This window comes from Globicephala melas, chromosome 15 (assembly GCF_963455315.2).
Source record: "Globicephala melas chromosome 15, mGloMel1.2, whole genome shotgun sequence".
In the NCBI taxonomy this organism is placed as follows: Eukaryota; Metazoa; Chordata; class Mammalia; order Artiodactyla; family Delphinidae; genus Globicephala; species Globicephala melas.
Window position 1 is genome coordinate 36,336,454 of NC_083328.1, and position 18,969 is coordinate 36,355,422.

The window sequence follows — 18,969 nt, forward strand, 5'->3', positions numbered from 1 at the left end:
AGTTCTTATTAAGTTCTTGTTGTATGTGGGGCAGCTGGAGAGAGCAAAACCCATTCCAGAGGGTGGCTGATGGAGCTGGGCTTCAGGACACCCCTCAGGCTGCCACGGGAGCTCGGATTAGAGGGACTGTGAAGTCTGGGCGGGTGCCCAGGGATGGGGGTCTGGACCAAGCTGTGGCTCGGGTAGGGTGGGGGAGTCTGAATGTTTTAGGAGCTGGGTTGACAGGACCTGGAGACAGATAGGCCTGGAGGAGGCATTGACAGGCCAGGGAAGGGCAGACCTGGTGAGAGGCATTCTGGGGACATCAGAGGGCCAGAGTGACACCTGGAAGGGCAGAGGCCCCAAGGGTGGGAGGCCCAGGCCTCGTCAGTTTGGAGACTATGGTGGGAGGTATAGACCTGTGGGAGCACAGGGAGGCCTGGGAGGAGTGGCGACTGGAGGTGTCCACTGAGTCAGGCTGGTCCAGGGTCCCTGCCCAGGAGGTGGACGGGCCGGGTGACTGGCCTCCACCTCTATGCCGGGCGGGGAGGTGGAATTGTTGGCTAGAGAGTGTATCCTCGGAAAGACTCGCGAGGGGCTGGGGTCATGTAGTCATTGGAGTGTAGTCACTGGTGTGTCACCACCACGTCACCTGCACTGGGGGTGATAGTAGACAAAAAGTGCTGTTGTTCTGTTTTCATGGTGTTTCTCCAGTTATGAGACCGGGTGTTTTTCTGTGTATCTGTGACATTTGTATATCTTTCGTTAATCTTGCCTATTTTCATCTTTAGCCTTTTTTTTCCCTCTGGAGTAACTTGCTTTCTTTATGGTTTGTTAACAGCATATGTGGAAAGGGGATTATGGGCCTTTAATCCATCATCTAAATTGCTAGTGCTTTTCCCAGCTTGTAGTTTGTTTTCTGATTTTATGATATTTTGTGTGTAAGTTGCATGTTTTTGTGCAGTTGGATCTTTCGACTTTTGATGTTTTATTTCTGCTCATAGTTTCATGCTTTGAGAACCCGTGACTCTTCTCCCGTGTCTTGCACCATGTTCGGTTCTCTGATATGGTTCTGTTGACCTTGAGGGCCTGGGATTATGGAGATCCAGCTCTAACTCTGGTGCCCAGACCCCAGAGACTTAGCACGGGCTGTCAGTACTGCTCTGCTATGGGGTCGTCCGCCAGAGCCCCCTTCCCGTTTGTGTGGTCTGTGCCACATTCCCCCCACCCTCCAGCTGGTAGCAGCTGGGCCCCTGGCCCTGGAAACCCCTGGGCTTCCTTGTGTGTTCTGAACCCTGTGTGGAGGGGTGAAGCCTGCCCTACATGGTGCAGTCCTGCTGGGGGAGGGGGCAGGGGGCAGGGGGTGGGAGGGGAAGGGGCAGGGCATGGATGGAGTGCTGAGGGGCCAGCTCTCTCCTGCCTTGGGCTCTCCAGATGAGAGTTCATTCAGGTCTTCCACCTCTGGCCCTGGGAAGAGGGAGCTCAGAAGGTGGGAGGCTGCAGCTGGAGAGCATCTGAGGTGGGCCCGGGTGGACTCTGTGCCATGCCTTGGGCCCCAGCACTGACCTGCAGCTGCTTTGCTCTCTAGAGATGTCTCCCACAACCTGCTCCGAGCGCTGGACATCGGGCTCCTGGCGAACCTCTCGGCGCTGACGGAGCTGTGAGTGTCCCCTCCAGGGCTGCTGCGGGATTCCACGCACTGGGCAGGTGGCGGCTGCCTGTCATTGTTGCGGTTGAGGGGGCTCGCGTCAGACCATGTCGAATCTCTCCTTTCTTTTAGGGACATAAGCAACAACAAGATTTCTACATTAGAAGAAGGAATATTTGCTAATTTATTTAATTTAAGTGAAATGTAAGTTTTGTTGGTTTTGGTGGCTGTCGGCAGCTGGGCCCGTGGCCCCCACACCTGCCCTCTGAGCCTGCCCCGCCCCCTGCAGAAACCTGAGCGGGAACCCGCTGGAGTGTGACTGTGGTCTGGCCTGGCTGCCGCGTTGGGCAGAGGAGCAGCAGGTCCGTGTGGTGCGGCCTGAGGCGGCCACGTGTGCTGGGCCCGGCCCTCTGGCCGGCCGGCCCCTCCTCAGCGGCCCCCTGTTGGACAGCAGCTGTGGTGAGTGCGGGTGGGCGGGACACACTTGGTCCCTCCCTGCCGGACAGCTTGGCCAAGCAGCCGGCGGGAACCCTGCCGGTTTTCAGGGGTCTCCAGCCTATGGTGGCAGATGGGGATCGGGGAACAGCTGCACGAGAGAAATAATTACAGGGGCTAGGACAGACTGACTGGGGGAGGGGTCGCAGAGGCCCTCTGGACCAGGGGACCACGTAGGTGTGAGGCGGGGAAACCAGTCTGGGGGTGGGGGTGAGCGCCACGCAGCTGTTGGAGGGTCGGAGATGATGTGATCTGGGGTGTAGAATGGGGTGGGGTGCACCCTCGGGACCAGCCTGCCTGCCCCTTCCAGGTGAGGAGTACGTTGCCTGTGTCCCTGACGACAGCTCGGGCGCCGTGGCGCTGGTGGCTTTCTCAGCTGCCCATGAGGGCCCGCTGGCCCCTGAGGCCTGCAGTGCCTTCTGCTTCGCGGCTGGCCGGGGCCTCGCGGCCCTCTCAGAGCAGGGCAGGTGCCTGTGCGGGTTGGCCCGGCCTCCCAATGCCTCTTCGGCCTGCCTACCCTCCTGCTCCAGCCCCCCACTGCCCCCCGCCCCCACCTGCCGGGGGCCCACCCTCCTCCAGAACATCTTCCCTGCCTCCCCAGGGGCTGCCCTGGTGGGGCCCCAAGGACCTCTGGCCTCTGGCCAGCCCGCAGCCTTCCACGTCACTGCCTCACTGCCAGTCAGCTCCACGCGCTGGGACTTCGGCGACGGCTCCCCTGAGGTGGACATTGCTGGCGCGGATGCCACTCACCACTATGTGCTGCCTGGGCGCTATCCCGTGACGGCCGTGCTGGCCCTGGGGGTCGGCTCTGCTCGGCTCTGGGCAGAGGTGTGGGTGGAGGCGGCTCCCGTAGCCCTGGAGCTCATGTGTCTGGCCTCTGTGCATAGCGACGAGACCCTGAAGCTTGGCGTCCGAAACCGTGGCGGCTCTGGCCTCGAGGCCACCTACAGCATTGTGGCCCTGGGCGAGGAGCCAGCCCGAGGTGGGGCCGCCCCGCCCCTAGGCCTGAGTCGGGGTGGGTGGGGCAGCCCTGGTTGGGCACACATCGATGCCTTATCTCTCTGCTCTCTGACCCCCCAGTGGTGCATCCGCTCTGCCCCTCGGACACTGAGATCTTCCCTGGTAACGGGCGCTGCTACCGCCTGGTGGTGGAGAAGGCGGCCTGGCTGCAGGCACAGGAGCAGTGCCGGGCCTGGGCCGGGGCCGCCCTGGCTATGGTGGACAGTCCTGCCGTCCAGCACTTCCTGGTCTCCCGCGTCACCAGGTGCCTGCCCAAATGCCGCTGGTCCTCGGAGAGGCTGGGAGGTCGGGGGAGGTCCCCAGAATGCTGGGGTGGGGATGGAGCATGAGCACATTGGGGTGTCTGGAGGTGCTGTAGCCAGCCAGCCTGGCTCTGGGGATAAGGAACCATGTTGTGCCCACATGTGGCCGTTCCTATCAGCTCTCTCGGCACAGATGTGGACACGGGGGTGCCCACTGTGGGAGGTGCACCCCCTGCCCTGTATCCTGCCCCCACTGTCCCATTCTGGGCCCCTCCTGGCAGGGACCGGGGAGGTTCTGGTGTGACCACGGAGGCTGCACTTCCTCCTGCTGCTCCCTCCTGGGTGGTCACTGCTGCCAAGCGCTGCCCATGCACGAGGAGCCTCTTGGACGCTCTGGCTGCCCAGGCCTGTGGGGGCATGCGCTCTGTAGTGGTCACCATAGATGGCCCCGCCTGGTCTCTACTCAGCCCTTAGCACCTGCAGTGGCTAGGGGGCGGGATGGGGTGGAGGCTGGCCCCCCTCCTCTCCCAGGGTCCCTGTGTGGGAAGGGACTGATTGGACTGTGGGTCACCCTGGACTTCCCGAGGGGAAATCGAGGCCCAAAGCAGTCATAGCCCTTGCCCAAGGTCACTTGGTTCCCAGGTAGTAATGCAGCCCCAGCACCCAGCTCTGACCACAGCACCTCAGCCACCCCTGCTGCCTGTTCCTCTGTCTGACCCTGTCCCAATATTTGCCCCTGTCCTTGTATCTACAAGCCCTGCCTCCAGGAGGGTCTCTCTGCCCTGGTAGAGCTGTGGGAAGTAGCCTGTTTGGGGGCTGATATATGGGTGTCTTTGTCCCCAAATGCCACACCTGGATCCTCACCTCTGGGCACACACAGGTCTACGTGGCCCTGGGCCAGAGTGAGGTGGAGCTCCATGAGGGTCTCAGCTGGGCCCCTGGCCCCATGGGATAGGTGATTGGGTGGGCACTGGTGTGGGCCTTGCTTGCCAAGTCATGTATGAGCCTCAGTTTCCCCATTTGGAAAGTGGGGACAGGCAGAGCCTGCCTGACAGGCTGCTCTGAGGAGGGTGCCCCCAGAGAGAGGGCAGAGGGAGGGGTGCTTGTCTCTGGGGAGCCCCTGAGCACCTGCTCTTCCCTCTGTCTGCCTGCAGGAGCCTGGACGTGTGGATCGGCTTCTCAGCTGTGGAGGGGGTAGAGGTGGGCCCAGCGCCGCAGGGTGAGGCCTTCAGCCTGGAGAGCTGCCAGAACTGGCTGCCTGGGGAGCCGCACCCTGCCACAGCTGAGCGCTGCGTGCGGCTCGGGCCTGCTGGGCAGTGCAACACGGACCTGTGCTCGGCACCGCACAGTTACGTCTGTGAGCTGCGGCCCGGAGGTGCGCTGGGGCCCCTGGGAGGCTGGGGAGCACCTGCTGCCCTGGCCCAGGACACCCCTCCTCCAAAGCATACAGGGTCCCTTGGCCACCCTGGGAGCTCCTCCCATCCTGGCCAGGACAGCTGCCCCTGGCACCCCAGTTCATTCCTTAGCTGTTCAGTGTTTGTTAGGTGTTTGCTGAGTGTCTACTGTCCCGGACTGAGCCCACACTGGACAAAACAGGTGGAGGGAGCCAGGGGCTACTGCCAGGTGGCTCAGTCCCAGGTCTGGTCCCACCCTGGGCCCCCAACACACTCCTCCTCGGCCTGGGAACAGCACCTCATTGCACACTTGCACCACAGGCCCTGTGTGGGACGCAGAGAACTTCCTCGTGGGAGCACCCAGTGGGGACCTGCAGGGGCCCCTGAGCCCCCTGGTGCAGCAGGAGGCCCTCACAGCCCCCCGGGAGCCCGTTGAGGTAGGCTGGCCTTCCAGGTTTCTTGCCCTGGCTGTTGCAGTTCCCTTTAAAAAACAAGAAGCCTTTTTCTGGGCCTTATTAACATTCTGCGTCTAGTAGAGTCAATGCAGAGGTGAGTAGCACCCAGGCCTGGCATCGGGAGAGCTCTGAACGCTCCTGAGCCTTTTCTCTTGGTGCTTGGGGATTTTTTAGAAATGAAGGTACAATTCCTGTTGCTCACAGATGGTTTTGACCTGATTTTTTTCTCCTGAGTGACATTGTCTCCCACTGTGTGAAATGAGGCCAGTGGGGGCCTCTTGAAGGCCCATCTGGTGGCTCCTCCCCTCTGACCTGGTGGGTGTTTGGGCATCGGGGTGGGGCCGGCTGAGGGCCGGGGTCGGTGGAGCTGAGTGGCCCCCCTGCCCTGGCAGGTGATGGTGTTTCCTGGCTTGAGCCCGAGCCGTGAAGCCTTCCTCACTGCTGCCGAGTTCGGGACCCCGGAGCTCGGCGGGCCTGCCCAGCTGCGGCTGCAGGTGTATCGAGCCATGCGAGGAACAGGTGGGACTCCATCCTGGCAGTGGGACCTGGGAGGCTCGAGCAGCCTCTCTGCACTGTGGTGTCTGCTGGTCCCTTGCCCACTGGACTGGTCTCCAGCCTCAAGGTGGACAGTGGGGTCCACAGAGATGCCAACTCATGCTGGGGATCCCAAGGATGGGTTTGGTGGGGAACTTGCTGGGGCTGGGGACTCACTGGGGTCAGTCAGCTGGCCTGGTGTGGGGAGGGTTAGAGGAGTGATGGTGGGGGCCGGGTACACTGCCTGGCGAGACCTCATGTTGTAGCAGGGCGTCCTTATGATCTGTTAGCAAATTGGGGTACCTGACACCCCTCCTTTCCTTGCAGGGGCCCCAGGAAACAGCAGCGAGCCCCAGAGTAGGTCCCTGGAAAACAGGACTGAGCCCATCCCTACATGCACACCAGAAGGACACCCGTGCCCCAGATCCAACATCTGCCTGCCTCTGGACACCCCCTGCCACCTTCGGGCCTGTGCCAACGGAACCACATCAGGGCTGGGGCTCCCTGGGGTCTCCTATGCATTGTGGAAAGAGTTCCTCTTCTCTGTGCCTGCGGGCCCCCCTGCCCAGTACTCGGTGTGTATCACTGGCCTAGGTGCCTTCTGCCTCCCCATCAAACACAAATAAAATGCAGATTGTTCTGCACAGCCCTCCAGGTCCCCTAACCCACCCGCCTCCTGCCTCGGCAATGCTCTCCTCCTCTGCCAACCGTGAGAAGCTCCCGCCTCAGGGCCTTTGCACTTGCCTTTTAAGGAGGACTCTTCCCCTCTCTGGGCAAGGCTGGCCAGTGTCCAGAAGTCCCTCCCCTGTCTGGGGAAGCCCCACCCCTGCCTGCATCCTCTCTGCCCTGTGTGTTTTGTCTGTCCCCATCTTGAGTGCCTTGGAGGCCCCTGTGAAGCCTGGTGGTGTGTGAGTGAATGAGGAGTGTTGAGACCCCTGTAGGGGGTGACTCTGGGTTACCCCAGGGGGGTTCTGCAGCCCGCTGGAGCCCCTGGCCCAGTGCTGCCTACAGGCCCCTGACCCACTGTGAGGACCTGACACAGGCCCAACCCCCTCTCCTGTAGGTCACCTTCCACGACCAGGGCAGCCCCCTGCTCCCTGGTGACCTCATCAGCTTGCAGCACGATGCCGGACCGGGCGCCCTCCTGCGCTGCCCCCCAGCACTCAGCGTCCCTGGCTCCGAGGCCCCGTACTTCTCCACCAACGTCTCAGCCTGGCTGGCCCACCTGCCTGCCAAGCTGGAGGCGGCCCCGGCTGGCCCTGCCTGTGCCCTGCGGCTGCTTGTTGCCACAGAGCGGCTCACCCCTCTGCTGGGCCTGAGCCCCAACCCAGGGCTGCGGCGGCCAGGGCGCTATGAGGTCAGGGCCACAGTGGGCAACAGCGTGTCCAGGCACAACCTGTCCTGCAGCTTCAACGTCTTCTCCCCGGTGGCAGGGCTTCGGGCCATCTACCCGGCCCCCTACGACGGCCGCCTCTACATGCCCACCAACGGCTCGGCCTTGGTGCTCCAGGTGGACTCCGGCACCAACGCCACGGCCACTGCACGCTGGCCTGGGGGCAACGTCAGTGCGCCCTTCGAGGCTGCCTGCCCTGCCACTGTGGCTGCCCTGGTGCCTGGCTGTGCCCACGAGGCCAATAGCACCCTGTTCTCGGTGCTGGCACTGCCCGGGCTCAGCGAGGGCGAGCACGATGTGGAGGTTGTGGTGGAGAACGGTGCTGGCCGGGCCAACCTCAGCCTGCGGGTGAAGGCTGAGGAACCCATCCGAGGTCTCCGCGCCACGCCCAGCCCTGAGGCCCGAGTGCTGCAGGGCGTCCTGGTGGTGAGTGTGGGCCCCGCCCTGAGACAAGGTGCCTATGCTGAGGGTGGCCTCTCCCCAGCGAGGAGAGCACTTGGCTGCCCGGGACAGTGGGCTCAGTGTTGGTTTCTGGGCAGGTCCTGTTCAGTGGTTCCTCAGATGGTTCGTTAATTCCTAAGTTACTGGGGAAGTCACCTGTGAAACAGTTGCTCTGAAAATGCTTCTTTTTGCTCTCACATTTCCTGCACGAATTGTCGAACTCTCCACCCACCTCTGACCTTGTTGATCCTGGGTGTGTTTTCGGGGTCCTGCTGTGTTCCCACCTGGCTAAAGTGAGCGCTTTTTGAGGTTGGGATCTGATGCCACCCGGCCACTGTTGTTGCCACTCCGGGAGCGGCTGTCCCTGTCCCTGTCCTGGGAGTACCCACCTCACATAAGGCAGCCACCAGTTCTGCAGCCTTAGCACAGGAGCTGTTGGGTGGTTGTGTCCCCTTCCCCTGGCTTCCCTGTTCACACCTGTTCTATCAGGTGACTCAGGTAAACATCCAGAACCATGAGGCCCATTGAGACTCACGTGCCTTCCCAAACGGCACTGTGCTGTCCAGCTACGGGGGCCTGAGCAGGAGCCCTGGGGTGGGGGTGCACAGACTGAGGTGGGTTGGCCCAACCCAACGGGTGTTGGGTTTATTTTACAGATGAAGAAACTGAGGTACAGAGAGGTCAGGATGTAACCAAGCCCAGGCTCAGCCCCGCACTATGTGGCCTCCTTAGCCTAGAGGGAAGCCCCATAGGGAGCTATGTCCAGGCGGGTAGACGTGGGTTGAGGGCACAGTTGGTCCCCCAAAGACCCTGGGCTGGGGCAGGGCCATGGCCAGCTGACGCTGTGCCCTTCCGCAGAGGTACAGCCCCGTGGTGGAGGCTGGCTCGGATGTGGTCTTCCGCTGGACCATTGATGACAAGCAGTCCCTGACCTTCCACAATGTGGTCTTCAACGTCATCTACCAGAGCGCCGCCGTCTTCAAGCTCTCGGTGGGCGGGGGGCGTGGGCACAGGGTGGAGAATAGGGTGGGGGTGGGTGGGGCGGGGGCTGGGCTGTCCGCTGCTCACCTTTGCCTTCTGTTCTGCTTTGCTCCCGAGGACCCCGTGGCAGCTGTGGGTGAGTGCGGGGAGGGGCTCTGTCCACGCTGCCCTGTGGCCGGCTGGTGGCCTGCTCACTGCCGCCTGTCCCCACAGCTGACGGCCTCCAACCACGTGAGCAACGTCACCGTGAACTACAACGTCACCGTCGAGCGGATGCACAGGATGCGGGGCCTGCGGGTGTCTGCGGTGCCGCCCGTGCTGCCCCCCAATGCCACGCTGGCGCTGGCGGCTGACGTGCTGGTGGACTCGGCCATGGAGGTGGCCTTTCTGTGAGTGTGCTGGGCCCTGGGTGGGGCCCCAGCCTCCACCTCCTCATCTGTCAGGATGTGCTGGGTACATAGGACATTGGGACCGGCTGGAGGGCTGCAGCAGGGCGGGTGGTACCCTGAAAGGAGGTGCAAGGAAAGGGGCTACAGCTGGGCCCTCCCCACCCCTCCCTCCTACCCCACCCCTCCTAGCCTGCTCACTTGCCTGCTCACTTGCCTGCTCGCTGCCCTGGCAGGTGGACCTTCGGGGATGGGGAGCAGGTGATCGGCCAGTTCAAGCCTCCATACAACGAGTCCTTCCAGGTCCCAGACCCCACAGTGGCCCAGGTGCTGGTGGAGCACAACATCACACATACCTACACTGTCCCAGGTAAGGGGCAGGCCTGCTGCCCTGCCAGCCTCCAGCTTGGGTGAGCCCTGCCCCGGGGACAGCCCCTCCCTGGGGGACAGCCCCCCTTGGTCCTGCCTCCCGGGATCCAGCCTGGGCTGTTGGCGCAGGGCCCTCACTGGGGTGAAGGAGGGATGTACAGGGTTGAGGGGTGAACTAGGTCTCTGAGACCCATGATTCAAGTCTGCCGGCCAGAAACCGGACCCTTCTATCCCCTCCTGACTCCTTCCCTGAGCCTTTTTTGGGGGAGAAGGGAAGGTTCCTTTTAGTCATTTTTGAAATTCCAGAATCCTCACACACAAGAAATGCAGAGTAAACAGTGGTGCCCCTATGATCCCAGCCCTGTTCCTGTGATCTCAGCCCTGCACCTATGCCTGCCCTGTCACCCCAAGGGCAGTCGTACCTGGAGACGGTTGCTCTTCATCTTTCTGCCTCAGCCCTGCGACTTGCCCTGTGCTGAGAGCACCCGGGCCTGGGTCCAAGGGCGTTCTCTGTTCACGTTATAACTGGGGCCCTGCTTTGCGCCTCACCCCCACCCCAGGCCCCTGCCCACAGCACGGGGTTAGGAGGGGTTCTGCTGAGTAGGTGGTGGCGGCGGCCCCGTCCCCATCCCCGTCCCCATTCTGGGCCTGTCTGCCAGGTGAATACAACCTGACCCTGCTCGTGTCCAGTACCTTCGAGAACCTGACGCAGCAGGTGCCTGTGAGTGTGCGCGCCACCCTGCCCGCCGTGGCCGTGGCCACGGGCAGCCAGGTCTTGGTGGCTGGCTGGCCTGTCACCTTCTTCCCGCACCCGCTTCCCTCGCCTGGGGGTGTCCTGTACACGTGGGATTTCGGGGATGGCTCCCCAGATGTAACACAGCTCCAGCCAGAGATCAACCACACGTTCGCCTCGAGGGGCGCATACCACATCCAACTGGAGGTCAACAACACGGTGAGTAGTACAGTGGCGAGCATCAGCGTCCGTGTCTTCGAGGAGCTCCGTGGGCTGACCGTGAGCCTGAGCCCGGCCGTGGAGCAGGGTGCACCTGTGGTGGTCAGCGCCACCCTGGATTCGGGTGACAACGTCACATGGACTTTCGACATGGGGGACGGCACAGTGCTCATGGGCCCTGAGGCCACAGTAGAGCACGTGTACCTGCGGGCGCAGAACTGCACGGTGACCGTGGGCGCGTCCAGCCCCACTGGAAACCTGGCCCGGAGCCTGCCCATACAGGTTTTTGTCCTGGAGGTGCTGTGGATCGACCCTACAGCCTGCATTCCCACCCAGCCCCACGCCCAGCTCACAGCCCACGTCACTGGGAACCCTACCAACTACATCTTCGACTGGACCTTCGGGGACGGATCATCCAACACGACTGTCCGGGGGGACCCGACAGTGATGCACAATTTCACACGTAGTGGTACATTCCCCCTGGCACTGGTCCTGTCGAGCCACGTGAATAAGGCGCATTACTTCAGCAGCATCTGCGTGGAGCCCGAGGTGGGCAACATCACCATGTGGCCCGAGAGGCAGTTTGTGCGGGTCGGGGACACAGCCCGGCTAGTTGCCTGTGCCTGGCCCCCATTCCCCTACCGCTACACCTGGGACTTTGGCACTGAGGATGCTGCTGCCCGCGTTGGGGGCCCTGAGGCCACGTTCACCTACTGGGACTCAGGTTCCTACCTGGTGACCGTCACCGTGTCCAACAACATCTCAGCTGCCAACGACTCGGCACTCGTGGAGGTGCAGGAGCCTGTGGATCTCACAGGCATCAGGGTCAATGGCTCCCATGTGCTGGAGCTGCAGCAGCCCTACCTGTTCTCTGCTGTGGGACGCGGGCACCCCGCCACCTACCTGTGGGAGCTGGGGGATGGCGGGCGGCTCCAGGGCCCTGCGGTCACCCACGCCTACAGCAGCACGGGCTGCTTCCCCGTCAGGGTGTCTGGCTGGAACGAGGTAAGCCGTGGGGAGGCCCAGCTGAATGTCACCGTGCAGCAGCGTGTGCGGGGGCTCAGCGTCAACGCCAGCCGCACGGTGGTACCCCTGAACGGCAGCGTGAGCTTCAGCACCTCCCTGGAGGCGGGCAGTGACGTGCATTACTCCTGGGTCCTCTGTGACCGCTGCACACCCATCCCTGGGGGCCCCACCATCTCCTACACCTTCCGGTCTGTCGGCACCTTCAACATCATTGTCACGGCTGAGAATGAGGTGGGCGCCGCCCAGGACAGTATCTTCATCTATGTCCTGCAGCACATCGAGGGGCTGCAGGTGGTGGGCGGCGGCAGTAGCTGCTGCTTCCCCACCAACCGCACGCTGCAGCTGCAGGCCTCAGTCAGGGATGGTACCAATATCTCCTACAGCTGGACCGCTCAGCGGGACAGTGGCCTGGCCCTGGCTGGCAGCGGCAAAGCCTTCTCGCTCACCGTGCTCGAGGCTGGCACCTACCACGTCCAGCTGCGGGCCACCAACATGCTGGGCAGCGCCTCGGCCAACCGCACCGTGAACTTTGTGGAGCCTGTGGGGTGGCTGGCCGCCGCCGCCTCCCCGAACCCAGTGGCTGTCAATGCAAGTGTCACCCTCCGTGCTGAGCTGGCTGGTGGCAGTGGCGTCACTTACACCTGGTCCCTGGAGGAAGGGCTGGGCTGGGAGACCCCAGAGCCATCCACCACCCACACCTTTCCCAGCCCCGGCATGCACCTGGTCACAGTCATGGCCAAGAACCAACTGGGCTCAGCCAACGCCAGCATTGAGGTGGCTGTGCAAGTGCCTGTCAGTGGCCTCAGCATCAGGGCTGGTGAACTGGACTGCAGCTTTGTGGTGGCCAGTTCCACCGTGCCTTTCTGGGGGCAGCTGGCCTCGGGCACCAATGTGAGCTGGTGCTGGGCCGTGCCGGGTGGCAGCAGGCATGGCCAACACATCGCCGTGGTCCTCCCCGACGCCGGCACCTTTTCCATTCAGCTCAACGCCTCCAACGCGGTCAGCTGGGTCGTGGCCACACACAACCTCACGGTGGAGGAGCCCATCGTGGGCCTGGTGCTATGGGCCAGCAGGAAGGTGGTGGAGCCCGGGCAGCTGGTTCACTTTCAGATCCTGCTGGCTGCCGGCTCGGCCGTCAGCTTCCACCTACAGGTCAGTGGGGCTGGCCTCGAGGTGCTCCCTGGGCCCCACTTCTCCCGCAGCTTCCCCCGGCTCGGGGACTACACGGTGAGCATCCAGGCCGAGAACCACGTAAGCCGGGTGCAGGCGCAGGTGCGTGTCTCAGTGCTGGAGGCCGTGGGTGGGCTCCAGGTGCCCGACTGCTGCGAGCCGGCCATCGCCACGGGCTCCGAGAGGAACTTCACGGCCCGGGTGCAGCGGGGTTCCCGTGTTGCCTACGCGTGGTACTTCTCGCTGCAGAAGGTTCAGGGAGACTCACTGGTCATCCTGTCGGGTCGCGACGTCACCTATACTCCCGTGGCTGCAGGGCTGCTGGAGATCCACGTGCGAGCCTTCAATGAGCTGGGCGGCGTAAACCACACACTCATGATTGATGTCCAGGACGTCATTCAGCACGTGGCGCTGCGCAGCGGCCGCTGCTTCACCAACCGCTCGGCCCGCTTCGAGGCTGCCACGAGCCCCAGCCCCCGGCGAGTGGCCTACCACTGGGACTTTGGGGACGGGGCCCTGGCAGAGGACACGGAGGTTCCCTGGGTGGCTCACTCCTACCTGCAGCCTGGGGACTACCGTGTGGAGGTGAACGCCTCCAACCTGGTGAGCTTCTTTGTGGCACAGACCACGGTCACCGTCCATGTGCTGGCCTGCAGGGAGCCCGAGGTGGATGTGGCCCTGCCCCCACAGGTACTTATGCGGCGCTCCCAGCGCAACTACCTGGAGGCCCACGTCGACCTGCGTGACTGCGTCACGTACCAGACTGAGTACCGCTGGGAGGTGTACCGTGCCACCAGCTGCCAGCGGCCTGGGCGCATGGCCCGGGTGACCCTGCCCAGTGTGGATGTGAGCCGGCCCCAGCTGGTGGTGCCACGGATGGTGCTGCCTGTGGGCCACTACTGCTTTGTGTTCGTGGTGTCGTTTGGGGACACACCGCTGGCACAGAGCATCCAGGCCAATGTGACAGTGGCCCCTGAGCGCCTGGTGCCCATTGTCGAGGGTGGCTCCTACCGTGTGTGGTCGGACTCTCAGGACCTGGTGCTGGATGGGAGCAAGTCCTATGACCCCAACCTGGAGGACGGTGACCAGACGCCACTCAGCTTCCACTGGGCCTGCGTGGCCTCGACGCAGGTCAGTCACATGGCGGGGCAATCGTTCTCCTAATCCCCCTTAGGTCGTTTGTGTGCATGAGGCTGGCAGGCTCTTGGGTCTGCTTGATATGTCTGAGTGCCTGGTGGGCTCGATCCCAGCAGGGGGAGGGGTCTTCCCAGCCGTCCCCGGGCCAGGATCTAATTGGAGGCAGGCCTAGGATCTCACCCCCGTGCGCACCCCCTCCCTGGCCCCGTCACGGACTGCAGAGTGAGACTGGCGGGTGTGCACTGAACTTCGGGCCCCGTGGGAGCAGCGTGGTCACCATCCCCCGGGAGCGTCTGCAAGCCGGTGTGGAGTACACCTTCAACCTGACCGTATGGAAGGCAGGCCGCAAGGAGGAGGTCACCAACCAGACGGTGGGTGCTGCCCTGGCCCAGCCCTGGGTGGAGCTACCGGCCCCCAGGGTGGGGGGAACTACCGGAGAGGCTGAGTGCACAGGGCCCCTGCCTGCACATAGTACTGAGTACCCTTTTTTTTTTTTTTTTAATTATCTTTGGCTGCGTTGGGTCTTTGTTGCTGCGTGTGGGCTTTCTCTAGTTGCGGTGAGTGGGAGCTACTCTTTGTTGGGGTGTGCAGGCTTCTCATTGTGGTGGCTTCTCTTGTTGTGGAGCACGGGCTCTAGACATGTGGGCTTCAGTAGTTGTGGCACACGGGCCCAGTAGTTGTGGCTCACAGGCTCAGTAGTTGTGGCTCACGGGCTCTAGAGCACAGGCTCAGTAGTTGTGGCACATGGGCTTAGCTGCTCCGCGGCATGTGGGATCTTCCCGGGCCAGGGCCCGAACCCGTGTCGCCTGCATTGGCAGGCAGATTCTTAACCACTGTGCCACCAGGGAAGTCCCCGAGCACCCATTTTTCAGGGTTTTTTTGGTTTTTTGGTTTTTTGTTTTAGTACTTCTAGAAGCTATTGGTTTTAAGTCATTATTACCCTTGATGTTAATTCTACTTAACAAGATGCTCCTCTGGCATTGCTTTCTTCCAAAAAGGCCATAGCTGTGCGCAACGCTTAGAGGCACAGCACAGGCCCTAGTGGTTTGTGAGAAATTCACTGTCCCCGCAGCACTGAAGGCCACCAGCGAGGAGACACGTCCCTTCCCCAGAGCATGGTGTCCCCTCCCTGAATGAGGAGGGCCTGTTCTTGCCTGTGTGTGGAGCACGCTCTCTCTCCCTCCCTAAGCTGCCAGGCGGTCAGGACCACGTATGCTTGGCCCCATGGCACCACTCCTGCTGCTGTAACAGGAGTGGGTGCATCAGGCCCTGCTGGTGCCTGGGATGGGGCGTCCATCCCTCGTGCCAGGTTTCTGCCCGGAGTGGCTGTCTGGGGCTGTCTGATGTGGGCCCCGCCCCCAGTGCAGAGAGCAGTGGGAGGCTCAGACGGGGCTGAGCTGAGCTATGCTTGTCCCCACGCGGACACTAGTCCATCTGTACCTTCACGCCTCTGTTTATCTGTTTGTAGCTGAGCACCTGTTGAGTGCCTGCTGTGTGCCAGGCCCAAGACCGGCCCGGGGTGCTGCAGAAAATAAGCCCATCATGGTCTGCACTTCATTAAATTCCCTCCTCCCCCATCCTCCTCCCCTGTCCCTCGCCAATCCTAGGAGTCACAAAACGATACAAACATCCTGGGTGAGGGCTGAGCTCATGGCCCCACAGAACCTGGGCTTCGGGCTGACTTAGGAGTTGGCTGGGTCTGAGAGGAGTTTCTGCAAGTGGGAGAATGGCAGGGGCAGGGGCCCTGCTCTTTCATGGGTTTCGCTACCACCCACCACACGGGGCAGACCCAAGGGTCTGGGCCTCAGGAGCAGAGCCCCAATCCGGAGGCTCCTGGCCAGCGTGGGCATGCCTCTCTCTAATCCTGCCCGGCCTCCAGGTGCTGATCCGGAGTGGCCGGGTACCCATCGTGTCCTTGGAGTGTGTGTCCTGCAAGGCGCAGGCGGTGTACGCAGTGAGCCGCAGCTCCTACGTGTACCTGGAGGGCCGCTGTGACAACTGCGGCGGGGGCTCCGAGCGCGGGGTGAGCAGGGGGCCCCAGGTGGGGACCAAAGTTGGTGGGCCTGGGGGAGACCCGCCCCTGAGCACCTGTGATCTGGGTGCCCTCTCAGCGCTGGGCCGCGCGCAGCTTTAGCAATGAGACACTGGTGCTGGATGAGACGACCACGTCCACGGGCAGTGCGGGCATGCGGCTGGTGGTGCGGCGCGGCGTACTACGGGACGGCGAGGGCTACACATTCACGCTCACGGTGCTGGGCCACTCGGGCCAGGAGCAGGGCTGCGCCTCCATCCATCTTGCCCCGAACCGCCCTCCACTGGGGGGCTCCTGCCGCCTTTTCCCGCTCGAGGCCGTGCGCGCCCTCACCACCAAGGTGCACTTCAAGTGTGTGGGTGAGTACGGCCCACAGGCCCTGGTGATGGGGGGCACATTGGGACCCCGCTGATGCCCTGGGGTCCCACAGGCTGGCAGGATGAGGAGGACGCGGGTGCTCCACTGGTGTATGCCCTGCTGCTGCGGCGCTGTCACCAGGGCCACTGCGAGGAGTTCTGTGTCTACAAGGGCAGCCTCTCCACCTATGGGGCCGTGCTGCCACCTGGCTTTGCGCCCCACTTTGTGGTGGGCCTGGCTGTGGTTGTGCAGGACCAGCTGGGTGCCGCCGTGGTCGCCCTCAACAGGTGAGCCTGTGCCCGTGGAACAGGGCCTGGCTGGGGGTGGGAGGGGGACCCACCACCTGTTCATCCACAGCCTCTGCCCACAGGTCTCTGGCCATCACCCTGCCAGAGCCCCCCGGAGAGTCCCCCGACGGCCCCCCAGATCTCACGCCCTGGCTGTACAGCCTCACAGAGAGCACGCTGCCTGGGCTGCTGCGCCAGGCCGACCCCCAGCACGTCATCGAGTACTCGCTGGCCCTCATCGCTGTGCTCAATGAGGTCAGTGCGGCTGAGGAGCCCCTCCTGTGCTGGCCTCTGTGCTGGGGGTGGCCCAGACCCCCTCTCCTGACCAGGGCCTCGGCACCACTCCTGCTCCCAGCAGCACCCACTTGCGGGGCCCTCCCCAGTGCCAGGCTGCCTCCTCTTCTCCTTGTGCCCCTAGCCCCCACGTGGGGTCCTGGGGAATACCCCTTTTGCCCTTGACACAGGGCTCGAGTTGCCGCTGGTGTTAGGCAGCGGCCGAGATGCCTGCCCTTGGTCAGCCTGCACTGTAGGCGGGGCTGCCCATCTCCTGCTGACGGCTCCCCTGTGCCTGCAGTACGAGCAGGCCCTGGCCATGGTGGCAGAGCCAGACCCCAGGCGGCAGCTGCGCGCCCGGATACGCAAGAATGTCACCGAGACCCTGGTCTCCCTGCGGGTTAACACCGTGGACGATATCCAGCAGGTTGCAGCCGCCCTGGCCCAGTGCACGGTAGGACGAGATACAGGCCCTGTGGCAGCCCTGAGCCCCCAACCCTGACGACCTGAGAGCTCCTTTCCTAGCCAAGTCTGTGTGGCCACGTGCCCATTCTCAGCTGTCCCAGCATGAGCCACGGGTGCCCCCCAGGGTGACCCTGCGGGGGTCCAGGGCACAAGGCCCAGGTGTGGGGAGGGGTGAGGCTGTTTTGTACTCTCGCCTGTGGGCCTGTGGTTACACGTGACTCCGCCACCCTCGCCTAGGACTCAGCAGCTGGGCTGGGCTGGGCTCTGTCTTGACGGCGGGGAGGGGACTGTGCTCAGGGTGGCAAGGGATTGCTGCCGAGGCCTTGTGGAGGAGAAGGGAGGGGAAGGTTTTCTGGGTGGGGGTCGCCCTGTCTGTGACATGGCTTACTTGGCTGTGTGTGTGGCCGGGGTGGCCATTGGGGCCACATTACCTTGAACTCTGCCTGTGTGTGGGGAAGAGCCACTGAAGGGCTCCTGGCAGAGATGCCCATGGGTGTAGCCGTGTTTGGCATGGATTTTCCAGCTGCAACATGAAAGGTGGTTTGGAACGGCTCCACGGAGGTGGGGAGGCCGCTGTCACAGAGGCTGCTCCAGGATCACAGCGAGCATGGCGGAGCCAAGCTGGGCTGAGGGACAGAAGTGGGGGGAGCTGCTGCTGAGTGGCCCCTACCTGGCCTGGGTCAGCTGGGCTGGAGTGGGGCTGGACATGGTGATGGGCTCCCTGCAGGTGTCCAGCTGGGAATTCGTGTGCCGCTCGTGCCTGAAGAAGACACTGCACAAGCTAGAGGGCATGATGCGCATCCTGCAGGCTGAGACCGCTGCGGGCACTGGGACGCCCACTGCCATTGCTGACAGCATCCTCAACATCACAGGTGTGGGCGCCTGCTGCTCCCCAGACCTTCCCCCACCTCTCCCCCACCTCTACCCCCCTTCCAATCTCTGCCCCCCACCGGATCTCTCCCTCCAACCTCTCCCCCAACCTCTCTGCCCCCTCTCCCCCCACCAGACCTCTCCCCAAACCGGACCTCTCCCCCCAACCTTTCCCCATGATCCCTCTCCCCACTTCTCCGCCTAATCTCTCCTATCCGTAGGTGACCTCATCCACCTGGCCAGCTCGGACGTGCAGGGCCCACAGCCCTCGGAGCTGGGGGCAGAGCCGCCGTCACTACTGGTGGCATCCAGGGCCTACCAGCTCTCATCGGCCCTCATGGGTATTCTCATGCGCTCCCGTGTGCTCAACGAGGAGCCCCTGACCCTGGCGGGTGAAGAGATCGTGGCACAGGGCAAGCGCTCGGATCCACTGAGTCTGCTGTGCCAGGGCGACGCCTCGGGCCCCGGCTGCCACTTCTCCATCCCCACAGCCTTCAGCGGGGCCCTGTCCAACCTCAGTGATGTGGTGCAACTCATCCTCCTCGTCGACTCCAACCCCTTCCCCTTTGGCTACATCAGCAACTACACTGTCTCCACCAAGGTGGCGTCCATGGCTTTCCAGACACAGGCCGGCACCCAGATCCCCATTGGGCAGCTGGCCTCAGAGCGCGCCATCACCGTGAAGGTGCCCAACAACTCAGACCAGGCTGCCCAGGGTCACCGCATCCCTGCTGGCTCCACTATCGTCCAGCCCCAGGCCTCAGTCAGTGTCGTGGTCACCCCCGAGAACAGCAACCCTGAGGCCGGGCTTCACCTGCAGCTTACTTTCATGGTGCTGAACGGTGCGTGGCATGGCGGGGCCCTCGGTGGGCGGCCTCCTCTTCCCTCCTGTGGCCCAGCCTGTGTGGGGCAGTGGGGTGGCCAGGTGAACAGGTGTTTCTCGCGGGCACCCCCAACTCGTGGCCTTTGGTAAAGTCTGTCTCCTGCTTCGTGGAGCCCTGGGGGCCTGGCTGGAGGACAGTGGGGTGGCTGGGGAGGGCTTCTGGGGTTGTCCCCTGGGGTG

General features: G+C 63.2%; 1 protein-coding gene across 7 annotated transcripts in view; it reads left to right on the forward strand.

Moving 5' to 3' along the window:
• PKD1 (polycystin 1, transient receptor potential channel interacting) overlaps positions 1-18,969 on the forward strand; it is a 47,458-nt gene that overhangs the window by 14,841 nt on the left and 13,648 nt on the right. For 5 of the 7 annotated variants that reach the window (XM_030848415.2, XM_030848416.2, XM_060284221.1 and 2 more), the window contains exons 2-23: positions 1,568-1,639; positions 1,760-1,831; positions 1,917-2,086; positions 2,433-3,104; positions 3,203-3,386; positions 4,539-4,759; positions 5,100-5,215; positions 5,626-5,752; positions 6,095-6,342; positions 6,831-7,586; positions 8,460-8,591; positions 8,796-8,971; positions 9,205-9,338; positions 9,997-13,616; positions 13,844-13,993; positions 15,502-15,645; positions 15,734-16,013; positions 16,085-16,298; positions 16,382-16,553; positions 16,873-17,025; positions 17,764-17,908; positions 18,128-18,748. In XM_030848415.2, the coding sequence (XP_030704275.2) occupies positions 1,568-1,639; positions 1,760-1,831; positions 1,917-2,086; positions 2,433-3,104; positions 3,203-3,386; positions 4,539-4,759; positions 5,100-5,215; positions 5,626-5,752; positions 6,095-6,342; positions 6,831-7,586; positions 8,460-8,591; positions 8,796-8,971; positions 9,205-9,338; positions 9,997-13,616; positions 13,844-13,993; positions 15,502-15,645; positions 15,734-16,013; positions 16,085-16,298; positions 16,382-16,553; positions 16,873-17,025; positions 17,764-17,908; positions 18,128-18,748 (8,579 nt within the window). Of the gene's footprint in view, positions 1-1,567; positions 1,640-1,759; positions 1,832-1,916; positions 2,087-2,432; positions 3,105-3,202; positions 3,387-4,538; positions 4,760-5,099; positions 5,216-5,625; positions 5,753-6,094; positions 6,343-6,830; positions 7,587-8,459; positions 8,592-8,699; positions 8,719-8,795; positions 8,972-9,204; positions 9,339-9,996; positions 13,617-13,843; positions 13,994-15,501; positions 15,646-15,733; positions 16,014-16,084; positions 16,299-16,381; positions 16,554-16,872; positions 17,026-17,763; positions 17,909-18,127; positions 18,749-18,969 lie in introns of those variants that run through there. The other 2 variants (XM_060284223.1, XM_060284224.1) reach the window with 2 other exon arrangements.